General features: G+C 41.4%; 1 protein-coding gene across 7 annotated transcripts in view; it reads right to left on the bottom strand.

Annotated features, from left to right (window-relative positions):
* Positions 1 to 3,095: 3,095 nt before the first annotated feature.
* nalcn (sodium leak channel, non-selective) overlaps positions 3,096 to 22,745 on the bottom strand; it is a 79,807-nt gene continuing 60,157 nt past the window's right edge. For all 7 annotated transcript variants that reach the window (XM_022203235.2, XM_022203238.2, XM_051959180.1 and 4 more), the window contains 29 exons: positions 22,407 to 22,543; positions 21,502 to 21,643; positions 21,247 to 21,320; positions 19,180 to 19,281; positions 19,013 to 19,082; positions 18,756 to 18,847; positions 18,483 to 18,605; positions 17,615 to 17,671; positions 16,956 to 17,076; positions 16,746 to 16,877; positions 14,960 to 15,127; positions 14,273 to 14,377; positions 13,611 to 13,717; positions 13,399 to 13,519; positions 13,186 to 13,284; positions 11,174 to 11,267; positions 9,273 to 9,379; positions 9,042 to 9,116; positions 8,833 to 8,952; positions 8,671 to 8,739; positions 8,437 to 8,585; positions 8,225 to 8,318; positions 7,726 to 7,858; positions 6,403 to 6,518; positions 5,529 to 5,686; positions 4,658 to 4,808; positions 4,390 to 4,539; positions 4,137 to 4,254; positions 3,096 to 3,833 (listed from right to left, as the gene is read on the bottom strand). In XM_022203235.2, the coding sequence (XP_022058927.1) occupies positions 3,700 to 3,833; positions 4,137 to 4,254; positions 4,390 to 4,539; positions 4,658 to 4,808; positions 5,529 to 5,686; positions 6,403 to 6,518; positions 7,726 to 7,858; positions 8,225 to 8,318; positions 8,437 to 8,585; positions 8,671 to 8,739; positions 8,833 to 8,952; positions 9,042 to 9,116; positions 9,273 to 9,379; positions 11,174 to 11,267; positions 13,186 to 13,284; positions 13,399 to 13,519; positions 13,611 to 13,717; positions 14,273 to 14,377; positions 14,960 to 15,127; positions 16,746 to 16,877; positions 16,956 to 17,076; positions 17,615 to 17,671; positions 18,483 to 18,605; positions 18,756 to 18,847; positions 19,013 to 19,082; positions 19,180 to 19,281; positions 21,247 to 21,320; positions 21,502 to 21,643; positions 22,407 to 22,543 (3,318 nt within the window). In that variant the 3' untranslated portion in view covers positions 3,096 to 3,699. The remainder of the gene's footprint in view (positions 3,834 to 4,136; positions 4,255 to 4,389; positions 4,540 to 4,657; positions 4,809 to 5,528; positions 5,687 to 6,402; positions 6,519 to 7,725; positions 7,859 to 8,224; positions 8,319 to 8,436; positions 8,586 to 8,670; positions 8,740 to 8,832; positions 8,953 to 9,041; positions 9,117 to 9,272; positions 9,380 to 11,173; positions 11,268 to 13,185; positions 13,285 to 13,398; positions 13,520 to 13,610; positions 13,718 to 14,272; positions 14,378 to 14,959; positions 15,128 to 16,745; positions 16,878 to 16,955; positions 17,077 to 17,614; positions 17,672 to 18,482; positions 18,606 to 18,755; positions 18,848 to 19,012; positions 19,083 to 19,179; positions 19,282 to 21,246; positions 21,321 to 21,501; positions 21,644 to 22,406; positions 22,544 to 22,745) is intronic.

Raw genomic sequence — 22,745 nt, 5'->3', positions numbered from 1 at the left:
CATTGCAGAATAGGCAGAGAAGGCATTTTCTGGTCTCTGTGATGCCGCCGCCGCCGCCAGGGTTTTGAATGTGACATCTCGACGGGAGAGAACCGAGCTATCAAAGCCATCATGTACTTTAATTACAGGTAATCTCGAGTCGCAGACGCTCTGCCACTCCCTCTGCTCTTAAGAACTTCCTCCTCAATTACCAAAGTGCCTCAATTAGGCCCTAAATAAGCAGTGGACATGCACGAGGGAGAGGTGGGCAAATTACAATAGAGAGGGTAAAAACAACAGGCCCTGTAAGAGCCAGTGTGATGCAGAGGCAATTAACAGACAAGAAAGTGTTCTACCACGCAGGGGCAAAAATACACAGGAAAAAAAAAGAAGAGGAAAACGGCCCTTTGATGAGCTGGTTCTTAGCTAAGTGGAGCTTAAGAGGTGGTGGTTGAAGAGAAGAAAGAGTGAGAAAAGATAAATTAAAGACAGTTGATTGGCAAGAGGGCTGATGTCACACTGTTTCCCTACAGGACCATATGTCGGGGAGAGCACTCAGTCACCGAGAGGCTGGAATGTGTAAGTCATGATTTCTATAGAGCAAGCAGGCGTCCCACAGGCAGCTGATTCTCTACACTCTCCCTCATATTCATTATCCAGCCGGCCCCATACACACTCCATCAGCTGGGAAACTTGCTAGGCTTTTGAAACGACAAATGAAGACCCTGTCTCTTTTAATAGGCTAATTCCATCTAACAAGGGCCCTTGTTAAGGGAAAAATGCTTTAGTTGCAGCCAGCAGTATAAATGTGAGCGCATTAGTCAATTAGGTCCAATCTGACCTGGAGCGATTGTCTGATGAATTAACTAGAAAGAAATACATAATCAAGGAGCACAAGGAATGAAATGAGGGGCTTGTACACACACCTGTTTGTGTGTGTGTGTGTGTGTGTGTGTGTGTGTGTGTGTGAACTCTACTCACAGCGCCTGTCAACTGCATCAGCTGCATTTCATTCTGCGGACGCCACAGACTCACACTGACCCCAATGGCTGGTTGGAAACTGAGCTCATCCAGATCCACAGCAAGCTGCTCGTAGCAGATGACGGGCCTGCCATCATCGGTCATTGCTGTGAAATGGAGAGAGTGCTGAGCTCCAGGATAAGCAATGACTCAATAACCAGCATGTGAGGGATCTGTAAGGGGTCAGAGACTTTCATTTTATAGTGAAGTCAAAACTTTAACATGAAAATCAGCATGTTTAGGGACACAGATCAAAGATTTTAGATGCTTTGCGGTCTCAAATTGTACAGCTCCTGTTAAATGTGATGTCAGCCGATATGCTCAATCAGACTAATGCTCAGTGTGACATCAGTGACTGTTGTACATATGTATAAAATGAGCAGACATACTGACTGGGTTATCCTATAGTTTGGACATACTTCTCATTTAAAGGCTTTTCTTTTCATTGTAGATTCTCACTGAAGGCATCAAAACTGAATGAATGGTGTGAAAAGTCAAATTATGTATTTTAAATTCTTCAAAATAGCCTTTGCTTTGATTAATGCTTTACACAGTTCTCTCTCGATGAGCTTCATGAGGTACTCACCTGAAACGGTTTCCACTTCACAGGTGTGCCTTGTCAAGGTTAATCTGTGGAGTTTCTGGCCTTCCTATGGGGTTGGAACCATCAGTTGTGTTGTGCAGAAGTCAGGTTGGCACACAGGTAACAGCCCTATTTGACAACTGCTAGAATCCATACTATGGCTAGAACCAATCAGTAAGTAAAGAGAAACGACAGTCCATCATTACTTCAAGAACTGAAGGTCAGTCAGTCGGAAAATTGCAAAAAATTTGAATGTATCCTGAAGGGCAGTCGCAAAAACTATCAAGCGCTACGACCAAGCTGGTTCCCATGAGGACCATCCCAGAAAAGGAAGATCATCTGAGAAGTTCATCTGAGTCACCAGCCTCAGAAATGAGAAGTTAACAGCAGCTCAGATTAGAGCCCAGATAAATGCCACCCAGAGTTCTAGTAGCAGACACATCTCTACATCAACTGTTCAGAGGAGACTGACCAATCAGGCCTTTATGGTCCAATAGCTGCTAAGAAACCACTACTAAGGAAAAGCAACAAGCAGAAGAGATTAGTTTGGGCCAAGAAACACCAGGAATGGACAGTAGACCAGTGGAGATCTGTGCTTTGGTCTGATGAGTCTAAAACTGAGATCCTTGGTTCCACCTGCTGTGGAGGTTCAGGGGATCAAACCACCAACCCTGCAAATAGTACACAATCTGTTCTACTACCTGAGCCATGGTCCAGAACTACTGAGGGACTCTGCAAGTTGAGAAGGAAGATATGCTGAGAGGAACCACATTCAGTATAAAAACACAAGAATCAGCAGGACAGAGACAGAACCAGCTTCTTTACTCAAACTCTGTTGACTTTTCTGAAGAAACTAAAGCAAGATCTGATCAAAATGTCCAAACCTCACTGCTTAAAGTGTATTATAATGGAAATGAATTGTAATACTTGCATAGTACAGAATTCTGTAAGAGAATTTTGTAAATTTGTCCCACAAATTGAAAATTTAATGCACAAAAGTAGTTGATGAAAGATCTGATTATGACTTGTATACAGTCTATGCTATGAAACGCATCTCCAAAATAATTTTCCCCCAAGAACTGCCCCCATTTTCAGTTCCACCAAAATGCATTTTTCAGATTGTGTGGTGGGATTTTGAAAAGTTTAAACAGCTTCAGATGTTCCTCAGACCATAAAACAGCCTACGAAATTACCTGAAGATTTCAGAATCACCAAAAGTGGAGATATATGATGCCCAGAAGGCAGTAAGGATCCGTTTTAGTAGGATTCATATTTTAATGTTCTGTACATATCCATGAATTTGGTGAATAACTTCTCCTAGAGGTTCAAGTCTATCACTTCGGATAAAAGCACCTGCTAAAAGTCTGCAATAAAATGTAAAAGAAATAAATCAATTTAGCCATTTTTTTGCTCATAAATACCCAAGTGGTTTAGGCCTTTATTATAATAATTGAATTTTTGATAAAGTTTTATAATAATTTACAAAATAATTTATATTTCAATGTTGCACAAATACAGATAGATTACATTTTAATTACATTCAGTCATAAATCTAGAAATTTTCTTAAAGTTGCTCGTTCTACCAACAAGAACAAGAGGCCTGGGTTATGTATAAAGTGACAATAAGAAAATCAACATTTATATGATTAATATTGAAGACCGCACGAGACATTATCTTAAACATTGAGCGAAAGAGATGAACAGAGACAAAGCATGAAAAGACATCAGAAATTATTGCAGCTAGCGAGTTTTAAATATCGACATGAAACAGTAGAAAACACAGACAGCAGCAGCTTCTTGGTTTGTTTTCTGAATACACCAGGGCCTCAGTCATCAGTTCATCTGCTTTAACACCACATGTGCCTGCATAGAAAAAACTCAGCCATCATATTGAGTAAGAACACGTGGGAGAAGTAATACCCGTCCCAGAGGTATAAAATTATAACTGCATGCCAAAAAGGCTGTCTCATTTTTGGCCTTCACACGCAACCTAACACTAAGATCAGAGAAAAGCTGTTTTCATTAGGCCAGAGCTAGAGGAAATGAAACAACTTGAGACAACCAGCAAGCTTCCCAGCTCATCTAGAAAAAACTGCAGGACGCGCCACAACTCATCTCTAAATGTCAATGAGGTCGTCGCCGCTTTCGTCGCTCTCCACAGTCAGCTGACGGGTCCACCACTTCTTCACCTCCGACCCCGAGGAAGCCTCATCGTTGACGGGGTTCATCTTATATACAATGGACTTGCGACCTAACGCAACACACACACACACACAAACACACAGGAGAAATTCACAGCCTGAGACTTTTGATATCTCCCTGTAATTTTTGTCCTTGTTTTTCCAATTCCACCTTTAGTTCTTTCATCACAGCTACTGAAAGTACAACTTTGTTTGAAACAACTGGATGACTGAATCACTTTTCTATGTCATCTGGTTTTCTGTGGCAGAGACAAAGTTGAGAAAAAGCTCCAGTCTCTTCACTTTTAATGATGTTCTCTAAAGGAATGCGCCACTTGCAGAATACAGACGACATACAGAGGCAGCACACACACCTGCAGGCAGCCGCCACTGTCCCAGCTTCCTCTGTGGTCTCCCCAGGTCTGAGGAGTCCTGCCTGTACCCTCCTCTGTCTGACAACGTGGGGCTCAGTAGCTGCTGGAGATCACTCATCTAAACAAAGAGCACATATCCTTTGTTTCAACAGTGCAAGCGCACACCTGCAGATCATATGATGTGCTTGCTGTATGTCAAGCTGTGAGCGCGGGTGAGTGTGTGCGTGGTGGTGCTGCGGTTGCGGGGCTCTACCTCAGGCTGTGAGGGGTTGTCTGCGTTGTTAGCATTGTGGTCTTCACTTGGCACCGTGGTCTCGATGCTGGGAGGGTTGAGGAAGCGGCTCAGCTCCTGCTGCTGGCTCTCTCTCAGGCTATGAATGATGCTGCACGACTGCTGCTGCTTCTGTGAGTGCAGACAGACATCTGTGGTCAGCGTCACACGGTACAAGCACGCATGCAGTACAAACACGTGTGTGCTACAGGACAAGCAAAGCGCATGTGCTTGGTGTTGAGACACTAACCGCCCGGATGCGTTTGAGGCACTTTTTGAGCCACATGCGTATGGTCTGTTTGGCAACCTCTTCTTCAATGGTGTATTCCAGCTGTTCCCTGGCCAACAGCTCCTCCAGCTGGAGAGACTTTCTAATGTCCACTGAGCGATATGACAGCATGCTGCATGAATACACACATACAACAAATACAGACAGGAAACAGACATGTTTAGTAGGAATTCTGATTCAGGAGAATTGAAGATTATCAGGGCTTACAGCAAAAGCACATTACTCACACTAATGAGTTTACACCTAAGCAGCAAGAAGCAAACAACGCTTAAGTATTTAAAAAATGTATGATGCGATTTCGCTAAGTCTACACTCCAAAGAGCACAAATGATTTGTTTTCCAACAGGGAATGGCTTCATACTCCAACTCTGCTTTTAACTGATCTGATTCATGACTTTTATGCCAGTTTCTAAGCTTATTTTAAGAAATATCCAGGGACAACGCATCAAAGTCAGTCCGCCTTTAGTGGCTACTCTGGCTTATTTACAGTCATTTTTTTCTGATAACCGATGAGAATTCTTCCTGTCAAATAAATTAATTAATTCAAACCAGAAATGCCATTTATTGTGCTTTTATCGTGCACATTGCTGTCATACGCAGCTTATGTCACTGCAACCCTCAGAAAATGTTTGGATAAAAACATCACAAAAACAGATCTTTTCATCATTTTGAAACATAGATTCTCAAACTTTCCTAGAGTCAAACTCCTGAGCGTGAATACTTTACATAGGGTGCTAAATCGTCCCAGGTTGCTAATGACATGAGGCTTGCACTTGAGGGTTAATACTCAAGCTGCTTATGGCGTGTACTGTACGTGGTGCTCCTCCATCACCTGAGCACATCATGGAAAGTCACATCTCCTCCACTGTGCAGTCGCTCCATCTCGTAGCACATGTGTTTAAACAGCAACTTGTCTTTGTCCAGGTCCACCTCCAGCCTTCCTCTGAGCAGACGGAGCAGAAACTTCGACCTGGATGTCGGTATTACACCCTAGAGACACAATCACACGAGTCCAAGCTTCAGATATGACTACAGGAGCCCATGATGCTATGAATTACTATTGCATAATTCAAAACTGTAAAACCTTTGCTGGACTGCAGATGACAGGGGAGATTAAACGTGATATGACAATTCACAGCTCAAGGTTTGCGAGAGACAGAATCATCTCTGTTATTAGGAATAAAATCTACGGTAAGTTAGTTGGATTTTATGTGTGAATGTTTCAATACATGTGAGCAAGTTTTTACACAACACTGGAGCTTATTTGGATGACTTTCCAGTAGAATTCAGATGCGCTCCCCATTAACAGCCACAAAGGGGAGTTTGGTGTTTGGGGGCAGTAGAAAAATCTTCCGTTTGATGCCAAAACTACAAATAGGAGTCCTGACTGGAAGATGATCCTGACTGGTTGGTTCCAGCTATATATGCTGCTGTGTATACACTTGCTTTGTGCAATACAACCGCACATGAATGTACAAAGAAACGAGGAGGGCTATATCTGAGTGATAGCAGGGATAAATAGGAGGGGGTCTACGTTTTTAATCCAGCCCCCGCTGTTCTAATTACTGTCTTTCCTATTACTGAATGCTCTACTCCATTCCCTTCAGTCCCTCTCATTAGCTCTTGTGCAGCTTTTACCTTCTCTATATTGTCCTATATTGTTCTCTGTAGTCTCCTCATCCTCTCTCCTACTGCTAATTTCTCACCTCCCGTTTGTCATCCACCATGTTCCAGATGATTTGGAAGTGCCTCAGGTCATTATAGCTCAGCAGCTGGTCCTCCTCGGTGGAGTAGAACAGAGAGAAGTTCTCCACAATAATGGCTGCAGCAATAGAAAGCCACGTTAATACTCACAGATGAAGATATTCCATGAAAGCAATCTCTATGTATTTTTGCATTACAAGAAGCGCCAGTCATCTGCATTTGCATAACAATTATATCAAGTTGTTCTTTTGCACTTTGAGCTGTGGTTCCCTGCAGCACTGTGGGTGTACTGAGCACGAGCCGCGTGGTGCCACACGGTTAATTTCTATTTTATGCTCTATATTTTACATTTTTTGCTTCATCACATACAGAAACGAGGCAAAATTTATCAGATTAACATTTTACATTACATTTTCAAATGTATGTGAATAAAAAATATACATAATTCATTGCATGAAGAAGTGGGATCAGCTAAATATGCAGTGAAGCTTCAGCTAAGACCAGTAACAGCAGTGTGCTGATGCCAGTTGTTCAAGTAGTGCAAATACACATTCCAGCCAAGTGTTTTATGTGAAGGGCTGGCATGAAAAAATCATTATACAAGGGTGTCATGAAGCAAAAATTTTTGAGAGCCACTTCTTTAGAGCTCTAAATGTTTTTTTTTTTTGATGGCATCAATGAACAGCACAGGCCGCTAATAGACTGAGTAAATCATATGAAGATAATGGGTTGACTGTAATCCAAATTTTTATGATTCATCTCATAAAACAAGCTCAAATTGTCAAAGACGATCCATTTGGCTTGATTTTTTCATTTGATTATCTGGCTGAATACAATCACTCTTGTGTGGAATTGTTAATGCACTGTACTTTGTATTCCACCTCTTTCCCTCTTCCTGTATGGCAGCTGATGACATGAGGGAGACATAATTTCTGCATGAGTGGGTTTGATTGCTGTGTTGAAGCTGGAACGAACTAAACTCTTGCCTCTGGAGAAATTCTTTGTTGTCTCTTTGGAGACATGACAAAACCACATGTAAGTGAGCTTTACAAGTTTTGCAGTCTTGTGCAACATAAAGCGGAAAGCAATAAAAACCTTGCAGTTGCCAGAGCAGAAAGTCGTTACCTTTTGATTTTATGCAGGCGCACAGTGGTTTCTTCACAATGTCTTGAATTAATGCTCTTGAAAACTCCCCAAACCCTGACATGTAACAGGTTCCCGATGTGCCTTTTGCCCCCAAACAATTGAAGGCGGCTTAATAATGTGATGGTGCAATGTTATAAATGGTTAAAAAAAAAAAAACACGTGCACATGCACACACTGACCTACAAGTAGGTTGAGCATGATGTAGGCGATAATGACATAGAAAGAGCAGAAGTAGATAAGAGCTCCAGCGTAGTTTCCACAGTCAGTCTCCCAGTAGCGATGTTTATCCGGCGTGCAGAACGGATGCTGGACCTGGAGACAGCAAAAACAAACAAACATCATTTGTATCAACCAAGGACAAAAAAACACATTTCCAACAGCTTCTTCTGGAACTATTTCTTTTGTATAAAGTAGCTCAAGTAAAACTGCTGACACTAAGGTCAGCGAAGAATCCAGAGTAATATGAACAACAGAAAGTAACCACAGCAACTGCTAATTTTCCTGTGAGCAACACAAACAAAAATCCAATCATTCTATTGTACAGCAGAAAATTGAGGTGAAGCAACCCTTTCAACACAAAATATAATGTAAACAATATGCGGCATTTTCCCAGACTGGGACCAGATGGTCTGTTCTTTTGTGTATGGGGACGCGTGCTGGACCTGCAGTCCATCTTACCATGCAGTCATGCATGATTTTATTCCAATCTTCCCCCGTGACAATACGGAAGAGAACAGTGATAGCCTTGCCCGCTGTGGAGAAGTTGGCATGCCTGCGATTGGAGGAGACAGACAGAATGACACGACTCTCTGAAGACGTCTTTTATTGTATCTGCTGCTAACGGGCTGCTTTTCTCATCAGGAACAAACATCAGGAAGTGCAACGATTACCGGTTGATGTTCTCTCCATATTTGACGGTTCCGAAAAGAACAACTCCGGCGAACGCGTAGCAGAGGAGGAGGAGAAACATCCCCACGATGATGAAGAAGCTCTTGTACATGCTCACGACTACAGTCAGCAGCAGCATCTTCAGCGTCACCTTCACACGTCATAAACACACATTCAGTGGCATGATATTCTAATACTACAGCAAAAATGACTTACTTTTTCTACAACATACTCACATGTTTCCCACATATTGTGAAGAACCTGAAGACAATCACACACGTGCCCATCATGTAGGTATATGCATTCTACAAAAGGCAAAGCAGAACCATTGGTGTTAACACAGATTTCATTCAAATTCTTTCCAAAAATCCAAAACGAAATGCATTTTTTTTTCTAACCAGTAAGGAAAAGTGCAGAACTATCCATATGACACCCAGCGAGGTGACCAGCAGGTCGTAGCGATTTCGTCGGCTCTGCCAGTAGCCGGCTGGAGACATGGCTATCAGCTTCATTGTCACCTAGGAAACAACAACATTAGTCTCCATCAGAGGAAGCAATCAAATAACACCTCTGAAGTGATGGATGTATGGGCAGAAAAACGGCTCACCTCCAGCACAAATATAAAGGTGAAGACCACAGACATGGTGGCGAGGGGGAATGTTACTTGATCATCTACGTCCCACTACAGAAGAGCGGATTAATGCATAACGTTAGCGTCACTTCACAACATCGAAAAGGAATTTCAAATGCAAGACAATTAAAAATCACAAGACATGACACAAAATGCAAAACAATACGAAGGCAAAATGGCATCATGAGTTGTTATCTGAGGCGCTACCTTGACAGACAACAGGACAGATTGCGCCAAGACCAGCACAGCAATGCCTCGTTTGAAGAAGGGGTGCTGAGTTATGTCATACATCTTGGCTCGGAAACCTCCGTTTTCTGTCAAACACAAAAAAAAACACAGATTCACTGCAACCTGCACAGTGATTACTTAGAAGACAAGATTCTGATCAAGTGAGAGATCAGATTTGAATGCTTGAAATGGCTCTGGCAGTGTGTAAACCAGCAGCTCGAATCTGTGGCAGTATCCTTTACTATCCAGCAGGTGGCACGCATGGACTGCCTGAGCGCTGCTGTCGGTGTGGCGATACGTTTCTACTGCTGCAGAGTCCACATACATTTACTCATACAGCTGCACTGCTGGTGGCAAGATAATGAATGTCAACAATGTGAAAATGCTTTACATTTTGTGATTTTAGAAAAAAAAATCACAGTGAGGCTCAAAAAACAGCTATTTCAGTGCATTAAATAAAAATGTACACGTCCCGCTACGTCCTTTCGAGCATATTTGTAAAACTTTATAACCTTATTTTAGAGTGCATAATCATATTTAAGGCAGAGTGTATTCCTATTTGGGATGCTGCTTATTTGCACAGTGGTTCTCTAATTTCCCAGACAGCAAAGATGTTCTTTTTTAAGGTGCATTAGGAAGCTATTTGCGGCTTTAAACAGGGATAAGACTCGCTAAGTGCAGGCTCAAAGGGAATTGTTGACTTTCTCTTCATAATGTAATATTGTAAGGTCGTGGCCTTAAGATATGAACCATCCTGGGATGACTTGCATATATAAAGAAAATTTAATTCAACTGAATCTGGGAGCCCATTCTCCACCTGATACTTATATTTCATTTGCAAATATGGACTGTAATTACACCCTGGTTTCTAAAACTAGTTGCACTTGTATTCCAAGTTTGTCTTTCATTTGTTTGCATTGTAGCTTTGAATTTGACCAACATCCTGGTCAAAACAAATCATTTTAAGAAAAACATTTGTTGCTAATCCTCATACAGATGTTTCTTCTGCTCACTTGAGTGTCAAATAATCATAAAACTGAAAAAAAAAAAACAGCTTTTACATCCAATCCCAAGCTGTAAATACATACAACTGCTGACCACACAGACAATGTTTAGGCGAGTGCTTCTCCTACGACCATGCGCTGTAATGATCTGCCAGCAGTGAGTGAGTGGCGCCAGTGCTGAGGGCCTCTGGATGTGGATCACAGTCAGGTTGATAATGCTGGTGTAAGCGGCACTGCTGACCAAAACTGAAGCCATTGATTTTCTGTTAGCTCTCAGCCCTAACTGCACTAACAAGCAATTTCCCACACTGCCTCCGAGGCACTTCAACAGTTCTCATGACTCTAATCACAGAAGGGGAAGCAACGGTGCAAATGTGCACTGTTGCCATGCTTAAAAGTGATCAGTAAGAATATAGCATGTGTAGAATTTTAGTACTATTGGTTTATGGTTGCTACTTGCCCAAAAATGTAAATTTAGTGTGGATAGAACAGGTCGTTTACTTCAACAGAAGCGTGAAAATTTGATAAATTCAGCGAATAAATTTGCCATAGAAGGCAGTGATGCGTGATTCAGTGTTTATTATCTGTCTTCATATTCAGTTTTTTCATTACTGCTGCTAATCATCATTTGGGTGTCATGATGAATCTCTCGAGGCATCCATCCTCAATGAAAAACAAGGACTATTAAATATGGATTAATCATGCAGGTGCTGCTTAACAATGCACAAGCACAGACACACACTCCACGCCCAATCAGGGAGTGTGGACGCGACGTGACTGCCATGGTGGCGAGTTTGATGCTCCGGCTCTGCGTTCGTTTCACAGGATAATTTCCAAACCATTTGTCGAATGTGTTTGCGTTTTAACATGCCATACCCGGGCGAGGTGGTAGGTGGAGAGGTTGGGCTATTTTCAGCCGACTCTTCAGATCCTCCCATCTTCTCTGGTCCACTGTGAGCAGAGCGGTGCCCTGGTAGAGGGAGACACAACACATTTCAATTCTGGAGGTGGTGTTTTTGTAAACGTGCCAATCAGAAGTGAATACCATGCAGTGGCTTCAATTTGTCCTTGCTAAGTCTCCTTCTCGACGTTTCATGCTGCTAAGTAGGAGTAAAAACACCAAAATAATCGAATACAAGAGGCATTTATGCCCTGCCATGATCTCCATGACAAAAGAACAAGAGTGCCTACAGGACTATCAGGGTAATTCCAAGTCAAAGCATCATATTTTTTGGATCATTTCTGCTCAGCCATCTCTGATTTACCTGCCACGTTTTTAGAATAAAATACGGATATTCATAAAGACATCTGTGAAATTTCAGTTTGGTAAATCAAATGCTTTTTGAGATAATAAAAAATAAAAAATGCCTCTTGACCAACTTTCAGCATGTTTTTAGGACTGAAATTTGAGGCTCAAGAACTATTATAGATGGAAGTTCCATCCTTCCATCCATCCATTAACTTTACACCACTTAATCCTCATTACAGTCACAGGAGCTGGAGTCTATTAGGGTGAAGGTAGGAGACACCCGGACAGGTAACAGTCTGTCACAGGGCTACACATAAAGACGAACAATCACACTCACATTCACACCTACGGACAATTTAGAGCAGATTGTAAATTTGTAAAACTATAAATTTAAAATAATTTTGAGACCTTGCCAAGTTGTTTTGATCATAAAGTAAAATACTAGACTGTTCATTGCTCTTTTGTTGTTTTGTGTCCCGTTATTGTAATATTTTGTCTTGTTTTTGTTGTCTTATTGGTTGTTTTGTGTTTCTTTTTTGTCTTGCTTGTGTTTTTGTCATTTTGTGCTTTGTTTTGTGTATCGTTTTGTGTTTTTTTTGTCTTGCTTATGTTGTTTGTCTGTCTTTTTATCATTTTGTTTTTCGCTTTTGTCATTTTTTGTCTCTTTTGTGTTGTTTATGTAAGTTTTTGTTCATTTTTTGGCATTTTGCAACTTTTTTGTCTAATTTTTTGTCTCTTTTTGTTTTGTTTTGTGTCATTTATCTAATTTTTTTGCCGTTTTGTTTATTGTTTTTGTTGTTTTGTGTCTCATTTTTGTAATATTTTGTTATTTTTTGTCTTGTTTGTCATTTTGTGTCTCATGTTTGTAATATTTTGTCTTGTTTTTGTTGTTTTTGTCTTACTTGTCATTTGAATCATAAAATAAAATACTATATCGTTCAGTTCTACACACCTGTGACTAAATGCTGTTTTCCTTTGTAGACACTCTGAGATCTGTAAGTTGTAACGAGTAAATGCAAATTGAGAAAAAATTTGTTGAAATTGAATTATTTTTCTTCAGAAATTTCAGCTTGTTCATGATGTTTTGTTAAAAGAACATATTTTTGTTGCACTAAAACAAGTGAAAAATTTGGAATTGTGATTATTTCTGGGTTATTATGCTGCGATTTTACTGGTCAGGTCCACTTGAGATCAAATTGGACTGAATGTGGTCCTGGAACTAAAATGAGTTTGACCCCCCGATTTAGATTTACCACTACCCATGCATGCACAGGCAGAACATGCAAACTCCAAGCAGAAAGATCCAGGGAAAGCAGGGACGTGAACCGAGGGTCCTCTGGCTGCAAGTGCTAACCACCGCAGCACTGTGCAGCCCAGCACACAAGCTAACAAATTACATTTTCTCGGCAATATGTAGCTACATGCCACAATAATACAAAACTAAAAATTTGACTTTGCATGCTATGTATCTGGTATAAATTTGGCCTTGTTAGTTAAATCTGTATACGCATATCGATGCAGATTGTCTACCCCATAGATATTTCATACCTGTGGTGACAACATAATGTCACAGCTTGCTTGTACCTTCATGATAGGATATAAAAAAATAAGCAGGTATTTTTATCCGTGTGGTTCTTACCTTGTTCTCGTTGAAGTTTGCAATGACAACTCCCACAAACAGAGTGAGTCCGATCATGCATCCCAGAAACACAAAGACGTGGATGTAAATGCCGTGAATCTGCAGAAACACAGAGGGGAAAAAAACCGAGCCAAGGAATAGCGGTCCTCCTGTTACAACGTATGAAAAATCCCCTTACGGAACATGTTTGAAAGGTAAGATCTGGATCAGTACCGGTCCGACTCGGTGAATGATGACATCTCGGACCTCCACCCAGCCTTTGAGTGACAGCACTTCAAAAAGAGCCAACATGGCATTTCCCACATTGTCAAAGTTAAAATTCCGTGGGTTGGCCCTGGAAAAGGACAGAACGGATCCATTAATCACTGCAGCGGCTGTGTGAGGCTGTTCTAAATCAAGCACAGGAAGAAAAACAAGAGACCTACCAGACTCTTGGTACCCAGAAACCCGGTTTCTTCTCTCCAGGCTTCAGCTTGAGGTTGAGGTTTTTGGAAACGCTAACATTTATTCGGAATATACCATAGCATTCCTCCTGCAGCAGAAAACAAACAAACATAGAATGAAGATCTGACTATGCTGTACTAAACTAACACACTATAAGAATATGACAAATTTTAGCTGAATAGTGGAGTAGTTTGTCATCTTAGTACTCTTTGCAATAACAACTAAATGGAATCCAATCCAACCTTGTCTGACGAAAATATGTTTCTCCATCTCCTCACTAGCTAATGTAGAATACAAAATAATAAACAACACATTCCCAGATATCACCAGTTAGCTTGTTTAGTATAATGCAATGACTATCATTAGGAGCAACACCTAAAATATCCCTCCAAAAAACAGACCTAAAGCTGCAATAACTGTGATTCCCTAGGATTAAAGACCTACTATAAAAGGAGTCTTGTATATAATAAGAAGTCTGCATGAACTGAAATAAGAACTGATGTGAAGAAGTGGGATAAAAGGAAGCCCTGGTTTATTGATCTGAGTGGGGAAACCCTTCTACTTCTCCAGCCTGTGCTTCTCTGCGGGGAGCCATGGATGGGAGGGGGGTGGTTTAGTGAGGAGATTATGTTTCTTGCTGTACCCGTTTAAGGATATGGGGGTCGTTGCACTTGGCAAGCTTTCCGGCAAACAGTTGAACTCCAAAGCTTGCGAACACCAGCATTAGCGTGAGGAGCAGAATAGAAACCTGCAGGAGAATCAATCAAGACTTTCAGGCAGACAGTACAACATAATCCAGGTCTCAGAGATTAGGGAGCAAGCGAAGGATGTCCGACAGCTGTGGACACGGAGAAATCAGTCAGGCGCAGTAGGAACTCACTTCTGATAACATACTATCAGCTGAATGGCAAAGACTATAACGAAAACGAGAGCACAATCGAGCACAGTAGAATAAGATGCATTAGTGTACAAATACATGTTTAACTCATGTATGAAGTATGTAGTTAAAGTTTCACAGCAAGTTTTAGGTCGTTTATTTTCATACTCAAGCGAAATGTAAACCTGTCAGAAAGCAGAAGTGAATCTTTATTTTACGGTCACTTAAGTTTTAATTATTTCCTAGGTATTTTTTTTGCATATCATTGTTTGTTTGCTTTTTAATTCATCTTTAATTAACATAAAAACCTTATTTCAAGGTTGGGCAAATGTGATAATCAGTTCATCTCATCATCAGTTAAAAAAATAATACCTAAAAGCAAGCGGTTTGAAACACTGCTAACACTGCTCTCCCCCACACACAAAAAAGTAGAGAGTGCACAGGGCCACGAACCAGGAAAATCTCCTTGAATCCTTTGAGAACCTCCCGCACCACCTTCCTCATCTGGGGTACCAGCTTGAAGATCCTGAGCGGACGCAGGCAGCGCAGCATCATCAGCAGCTGAGCCCCAGACTCAGGAGGGACGTCAGGAGGCAGCCAGCACAGGAAGATCAGACTCACCTGCAGCAAAGACAGCAAGACGGATGGAAAAATGGCAGCAGAAATATACTACAGATGTGCAATGTGTCATGGTTTCATGTTTTCACTGTCATTAGTAACTCTAGAATTGTCTAGTTCTCCTTTACCAGACATGTTTTACTGCTACCAGACCAGGCATAAACTAACCGTGACGTCACCCGTTGGTTTCAACGCCGAGAAAATGAAGCCCGGATTTTGCTACTTCCTGGTCGCCGTTTTGGATTTTTTGGAGCCAGTGGCGTAAAAAGCGTCATCAAACAGGCTGGACCGGAGAGCAACTAGGGGCAGGATTGGCTGAGGACTCTCTTGTCCCGCCCACATTTTACCGCAGAGGCTTCTGTTGCTGTCTATCAAGTATAGCCACGCCCCCTGGCTCCGCCAACTTTAACGATTTATTTAAAATTCAGTATTGATTTATTTTAAGATCGGCCACCTGATCTCTCATTTTGACCATGAAAACTAACGGGAAAAAAATCCTGAGCTGTAGAACATCAGTCTATCAAATTTTATTTTTTCCAAAAATGAATTGGGGTCTATGGAGCAAAAGCTTTTTGGAGCCAACCCTAGTGGACGGCGTGATATTGCAAGTTTTTGACACTTCTGGGTGGGCTTCAATTCTGGAGCCAGATGCTACGTCCACTATATATACAGTCTATGGACCAGATCAAGATTTTTTCAGGCTCCTATCCCTGAACAACAACTTGTGACAGTAAAATGTGCTTTTTTAAACAGCTGAGTCATTCCTCCACACCTGTAAAACAGACAGTATTCCAATGGACATGTACAGTACATTCAATCAAAAAAAGTGCAAACTAAACTAAACTGAACTGAATTACACAAAACCAAACTAAACATAACAAAAAAAAACACCGTTATGAGATGGAAAACCCCCATGAACTCAACACTTTTTAATAAAAATTGTAATTTTATGATGTTGTATTATTTGTAGGAGATACAGTAGAATCCCTTCATGTTCTTTTGATCGCCACCAAAAAGACTCCTATAATTTCTTCTCAGTAAACAAAGTGAACAAGTTGGGGTTGCAGCTTCTTTAATTGCTTTTGTAGCGCTGCAAAGGTCGACTGTGAACGCCAAGATGTGATACAGCCGTTTACGGCAGACAACTGCTGACAAATGCATCTGCAAATGAGTTTCTTTTTGAAACTATGAGGTATAATTAAATTGACAACATCTAATTTGCATTTTGTGTATTTGAGACTGTGTGCAGGTACGACTATGTGTCATATTTTTACTATCATCTGCACAGACGTATAATAAATAGAATGTATTTACAAACCTAATTTCCGCTTTTTTTCCACACAGATGACATTCCGTACATATGAGCAGAGATGGTCACAAATTGAAAACATTGTGGCACAAAATCGTTCCCAGTTATGATTAATGAGAAAAGCACAGCAGTTAACAGTTTAATTGCTGAGTTGCCTTCACTCTCCTCTGTGTTCTATTCCTGCATTGTCACCAAACTAAATGGAAAAAAAAAACAACCAAAAAAAAGGAAAAGAGGGAGTGCTCTACCTTCAAATAATAAGTATAATTTACACTGATATAAAGGAAGAATCATTTATATCAGATTACTCACAAGATAGATGAAGATGTCCATAACTCCTCCAAAGTCTCTGATGACAGCAGTAGGGGTGAAGAACAGACCGTCGGCCATGATCTTCAGGTTCAGCTCGATGCTCATGAAGATCACAAACACATACTCCCCGATCTGAAACAGACATTGTGGTTTGAATGTCATCTTTGCTATTTAAGCACGTGCTCGCCTCAGTCCATCTGGTTCTCATACCTGAAGAGTGGGAGCGTGCATGACCCTGGTGAAGGGTGATTCAAACATCATGGAGATGCAGGAGCAGATGGTCACTACAATCATAACCCAGTCCAGATAGGTGACCAAGCCCAGGAGATCACTGCAAGGGAACACACATGAACAGAAAAACAGCACACAGGACTTTGTTATTAGGATGTACACAGAGGAATACTATGTTCAGTGCAAGCAGGTCATGAGGGGTATTTGGTTTGCAAACCGGCAGAATGCTGAGGGATAATTCTATAGAAAGGGAACGACGAAGAGAATAGGGAGACGTGTGGGGGAAGGTATCAGAAAGTGTGAGCGAATAAATCTCTGTGTGTAAATGTGTGAGAAACCCGATCTGTTCTCCAGCAAGTTGTCAGGAAAAAAGAACTCCCCTGACACCAACAGTATCTGATACAAAGGACTACCTCTCACATTAATAATCAGCGTCTCTGCTCGGCGGAATTACTATCAGCTTGCATAAAGGCTGAAATATATTTCAGCGCTCTTCACTTCACAATTTTCACTCCTTGCCACGATTTGGGGAAGCACGACGGGCAGGTAATAAGCTACAGAATTAATAAGTATTCCACTCCTTGCAGAATGAAGCGATCGATGAGAGAGTGAGGCGATCAATAATTCATCACACTCACTACAGCTGGTGGTATTTGGTGTTCTTCACTGCTCCCGTGATTGGGTCAGTTTTGGATCTACAAAAGAAGTAAAATAAATCATCAACATTCCGACAAAAAGACACAATTATGGTGATATGACCAGTTTTTGAAGACATGTTTTTCAGATGCGCAAAATAAAACAAACCTGCTTCATGAGCCAAACTATATAATATCAGTCTCGACTTTCTACTATATGACTCTGAATTTTCTGTGATTGAATCATTGAAACAACATGCATCTTTGTCACTTTCACAGATTTCTACAGTTAAACTAAATTTGGTGGCTTTCTGACACAGAGGAGGGCTCAAAGATACAACCAGAAGCCTGTGGACGCTACCGGACATTTAGCCAGAACATTAGCATCGCTGGATGATTTTGTCCAATCCATGAAAAAATAATAATAATAAATCCAAGAAAGACCAAAATGCATGAAGTCAAATGTGTTTCAATCATTCCATTATACAGCCATGGCCATAAGTTTGGACACAAGTACCATGACGCTTGTGAATCTTAGAAAATACCACAAAATTGTCACTTACAATATACAGCCATGGCCATAAGTTTGGACACAGCATGACTTATGTCTGTTTTGATGTCTATTACAGAACATAAGTATATTATAAGTGACAATTTTGTGGTATTTTCTAAGATTCACAAGCGTCATGGTACTTGTGTCCAAACTTATGGCCATGGCTGTAGAAATCTGAGAGTTAAAAGAGCCGTTTGAAATTCAAGACTGCCATGAAACCGTATATAAGGTGGCATATATGAAGTGCCTGCAAACTTTTGTTCATGGCTGTATCTTTACATGTATGGATATACAGTTTGAACGCAGGACCAATCTTACGCATTGAAGCGAGCTCGAACAATCATCCTGCAGAAGTTCCTGAATCGGTGCTCGCGTCCCACAATGAAAAGCGGCTTATCGAAGTAAGGATGGTTCTCCCTCAGTTCCTCCTCCTGAACTTTTCTGCTCAGACACACAAGCAAACCCATTAATGCACGTCAGTCAAACAGCAAGGAGTAAGTATCACACCCACGCTGTTACTGAATGGTAATATGATACACCTAGATGATGTCTTTTCATCGGAAACCTACTATATGAAGCTTCACTGAGTACCTTTTCATCTCAGCTTGCTCTTTCTTTTCTTGGATCATCTTAATCTCGCTGTCCTCTCTCTGGGCGTTACGGTAGCGTACTGTGCTGGAATGCTGAAAAAAGTGATGATAAAGATATATGACACACTGTTTTTTGCAAAGTTATGATTTTATATATATATACACAGGAAACACTACAGCTTTGTTTGAGTGCAGCTATTCTGGGCACATGCAAGCACACAGTACAGAATGTTTTTCTCAGTGCGTGACTGTGCTCACATCCTGAGTGAGAGTCTCCAGCGACTTTCCTCGGCTGATCCTCTGACTGGTGGAACCATGTCGCAGAGATCTGCAGACACAGTTGATGATTTACATGGCACAGTGCAGATATGCATGTATGAATGCACTTGTTTGCGTTTCTGTGTGTGTTGAAGTGTGTGTCAGACCTGCGTTCTTGCCGGATGTGATGCTGGACACTGAGGATGGAGCGCTCTTTGGCTGGCTGGCCTTCAAAGGATCCACTTAGTATACGCTGTCGAGTACAAGCCCTGGGAAACGCACACACAAAAATGTTTTTCTTGATGAATACAGTGACAATTAAAAAATGACACAGAGTGAAGTCACCAGTTGGCAATCACGAGCACAGCTGGATCGGATCCATCTGCCTAACAAGCTTTCTGTGGCCCGCGTCAGTCCGGACCCATAAAAGAAGCGACCCAGGCTGTCATTGTGAAACACGTTCCAATCATTCCATTAGTCAGTGTGTGTAACTCCGGGCACTGATGTCTGTTCTGGCTAACAGAGTCATGTAACACAACAGAGCTAATTACAGCGTGGGCACCAGCAGTGTGTGCACTTTTATCATTTATGGAGACTCTGAGTGATTACTGGTTCATTGGCAATAAGCACGCATTATTACAAGTGTCTGCTGGAATGTGTGTGTTTTCCTATACTGGCATGAGAGCCTAATTGTGTGTTTGTCTGGAGAAAAAAGGCAGTCCAGACAGAACGTGGTATGACTACTGATAAGCTGTCTATCTTTCAGACTGACAGAATAAGAGGGGAAGGGAGGGCGGGGAGGCCGATTGGACACGGTGTCGGCCGGCTAATCTGCACTTAGTGCCAGCTCTGCCATGCTGAACAGCAAATTATCCATTTACTTCATCGCAACAGTAAATGAGTCTGAAGTAGGGCTGTGTGTATTTTGCTGTGTGTGTGTGAAAAAAGAGGGAGGCATTAACAATACAAGAGTGCTTGTTGCTGCTACAGCAGAGCTACATCTAATATGAGCACACGTTATTAGTTTCACCCACACAAAGACAAGGATATGGGGTATTTTTATGACTGTGGATGATGCATACTGAATACATCTGAGGTCTCTGAGGAAGCCAAAGTCATATAATCTCCTGACTAATGACAAAATAATGCAAATAATTGATTAAAAAAAGCGGGAAGCTGCTTGAAGTCGCAGGTCAGAGGGCGTCTACATGTGTGGGTTGAGATGAGACTAGTCTCACTTTGCCAACATGCTCTGTAGTATATAAGGGTCTGCCTTCACAATGCTATCATTACACTATTAAAAAACACTCCTGGTTGTATTTCTTCAAACCAATCACAGTCAGCAGTCCACTGATTTCATTACACTCTCCATCCCCACGGTTCGCACTGTCTTTGGCTGGAATTCCTTTCGCTTTGCTGCAGCGATTGATTGGAATTCCCTCCAAAAATCTCTGAAACTGTCTTCATTTCCATCACCTCACACTTTAAAGCAGAAGCTGCAGCAGACCCTTGTTGACCACTGCACATTTTCACAGAATTTCTGGCATTAATTTAGGGTGTTTTACTCTCTGTTTAAACACTTGTGTGTAATTTTTTGTATATGTACTTGTTCATTTGTTATCTTTCTTCCTGCTGGGGCCTCATTGTAAATGAGAAATTGTTCTCGACTGATCTTACCTGGTAAAATAAAGAATAAAAAAACAAGGGCGGGGCTAAGAAAGGATGTAGCTTCGGTGCTCCCTCAAAACAGTGACAGGTGGAATTGCTTCGGTGGAATATTTGCATGCACAGGGTGGAAAGATGACTGTGATTAAAAAGGATAATCCACCAAAAAAATAAGACAAATATTCTTGTGGGATCCAAATCCTCTGCAAAACGTTTTTCCCCATAGTATAGAAAACAGTAACACACAGCTAGCAGAAGCTGAATGTCGAATAAAATGATCGGCCAATAGCAGGCTTATACCTGAAACCTACATCCAAAGAGTCACACGAAAATGACACTAGACTTTGCTGAAAAGTAAAATCTTTTCAGACTTGTAGACGACACTTAAGCAGTGTTTCAGCAGCATCTCCATAACTACATTTCATTGAGGAGCAGACATTGAAATGTTGCTGACAACAGTTACATTCAAACTAATTTCACTCGGTTGTAACATAGAATCTAACTTTTAACCTGCAAATCACAGAAAGGACACTTGCTAGAGAGGTATCAGAGGTATAAAAGTGTCTTACCGTAGGATTTTGTTGATTGTAGTTTCTTTTTCCAGGAGGTTACGAGCTCGGATGCTAAATATTGACCTGCGAAGCTGAGAGAGCACAAAGAAAGTGAAAGCCCATGGGTTGGTAGTTTGTATGCTGAAAAATATACCATAGACACAGCTGTAAACATCAGCTACAATCTGCTGCTGCTGCACAGCTCTCACCCTTGTATCCACATTCTGTGTGTGAGATATAGTGAGTATAAAGGAAGATAAACACTAAAAGTACCTTTTGGTCAATATACTTGTTGTCTTCGATGGCCGAGCGCTTGGAGTGGTCGCACGAGGAGGATGAAGCTGAGGGGAGACGCCGGAACAAACAGCTGGTATCCTGCTGCTGCCGATCAATGAACTGCTTCATAAAACTCTCTCTAAAGTACACAACAACCAACACACACACACACACACACACAAACATGATCGATTTTTAATGTCTCCCACTGAAGGAATTCATATGCAAAGGTGGAAGAAACAACCATAACTATGCCATTATTATCAAATCATGTCAGTGCAAATTCAGCTCCAGAATGTGTCAGTGGAGGCTCTTCCTGCAGGAGCTCAGCAGATGGGCTTCAAAGGGGGATTCCTGCAGGAGCGAAGGGGCCCAGCTGTGCACTAATCAGCAACTAAATGACAAAATTGATGGTGAGGTCCGTTGCGTTGGACAGAGTTCCGATCTCTTGCTAAAAGGGGCACCAAACAGGGGGATTTTTGCAAATTTTGCAGATATTTTCTCTCTTGCTCTTTCTTTACATCATGTCACAACGTGTGAAAACTGGCTGCAACATTCAAATTCTTTGTGGCTTTAATGTTTGGTCTGGTTTTGGAGTGATACACCTGCAGGAAATGAAAAATCATCAATATATTGTGTTTTTTTCTGCTTGATTCTTAGGTGATGCAGTGCGAGCTTCTGTATGGCTCCAGTAAAAATAGCTGTAACTGCTGCTCAAAAAAAAAAGAGCTTCAGATTGTGTGTGCCAGCTTTTCACCTGGATGGACTGTGTTGAAAATGGCCATCCATCAATTTTCATGTAGGATTTGCTTTATAAAAAGGTGCTTCTCAGCAGCAACAGAGAGACATCCGGATCTATAAATATATGACAAACAAATCTGTATCTGCCTGTGATTGTGTACCTGATCCTGGGCACAGTGAAATCAGACGGGAGCTTGGATATCTTCACCATCTGAGGTCTGTTGGGGAACTTTTCAAAGATCCTGAGTCGTAGAGGGAGCTTCTCTTTGGTGTCAGCGTTGGCTTCGCTTTGCTTGAGCTAACAGAGGGAGGAGGAGAGCCGGTTCAGGCACAGAACACCGCAGCAGAACAAGACACTGTAAAAAGGGTAAAGTCGGCCTCGAACTGCGGGATGGGAACGAAGAAAAGTGGGGATCCGAATAAGACACAAAGGGGAAAAAAGGAAACAGTTAACGTGAGATTGGATTGTGGGAAGGTTTGAGATTTGGTGCACTGGAATC

The sequence above is a fragment of the Acanthochromis polyacanthus genome, chromosome 14 (genome assembly GCF_021347895.1).
Source record: "Acanthochromis polyacanthus isolate Apoly-LR-REF ecotype Palm Island chromosome 14, KAUST_Apoly_ChrSc, whole genome shotgun sequence".
Classification (NCBI taxonomy): domain Eukaryota; kingdom Metazoa; phylum Chordata; class Actinopteri; family Pomacentridae; genus Acanthochromis; species Acanthochromis polyacanthus.
The sequence above is the reverse complement of the archived record's forward strand: the minus strand, read 5'-3'. Positions and strand labels throughout refer to the sequence as shown.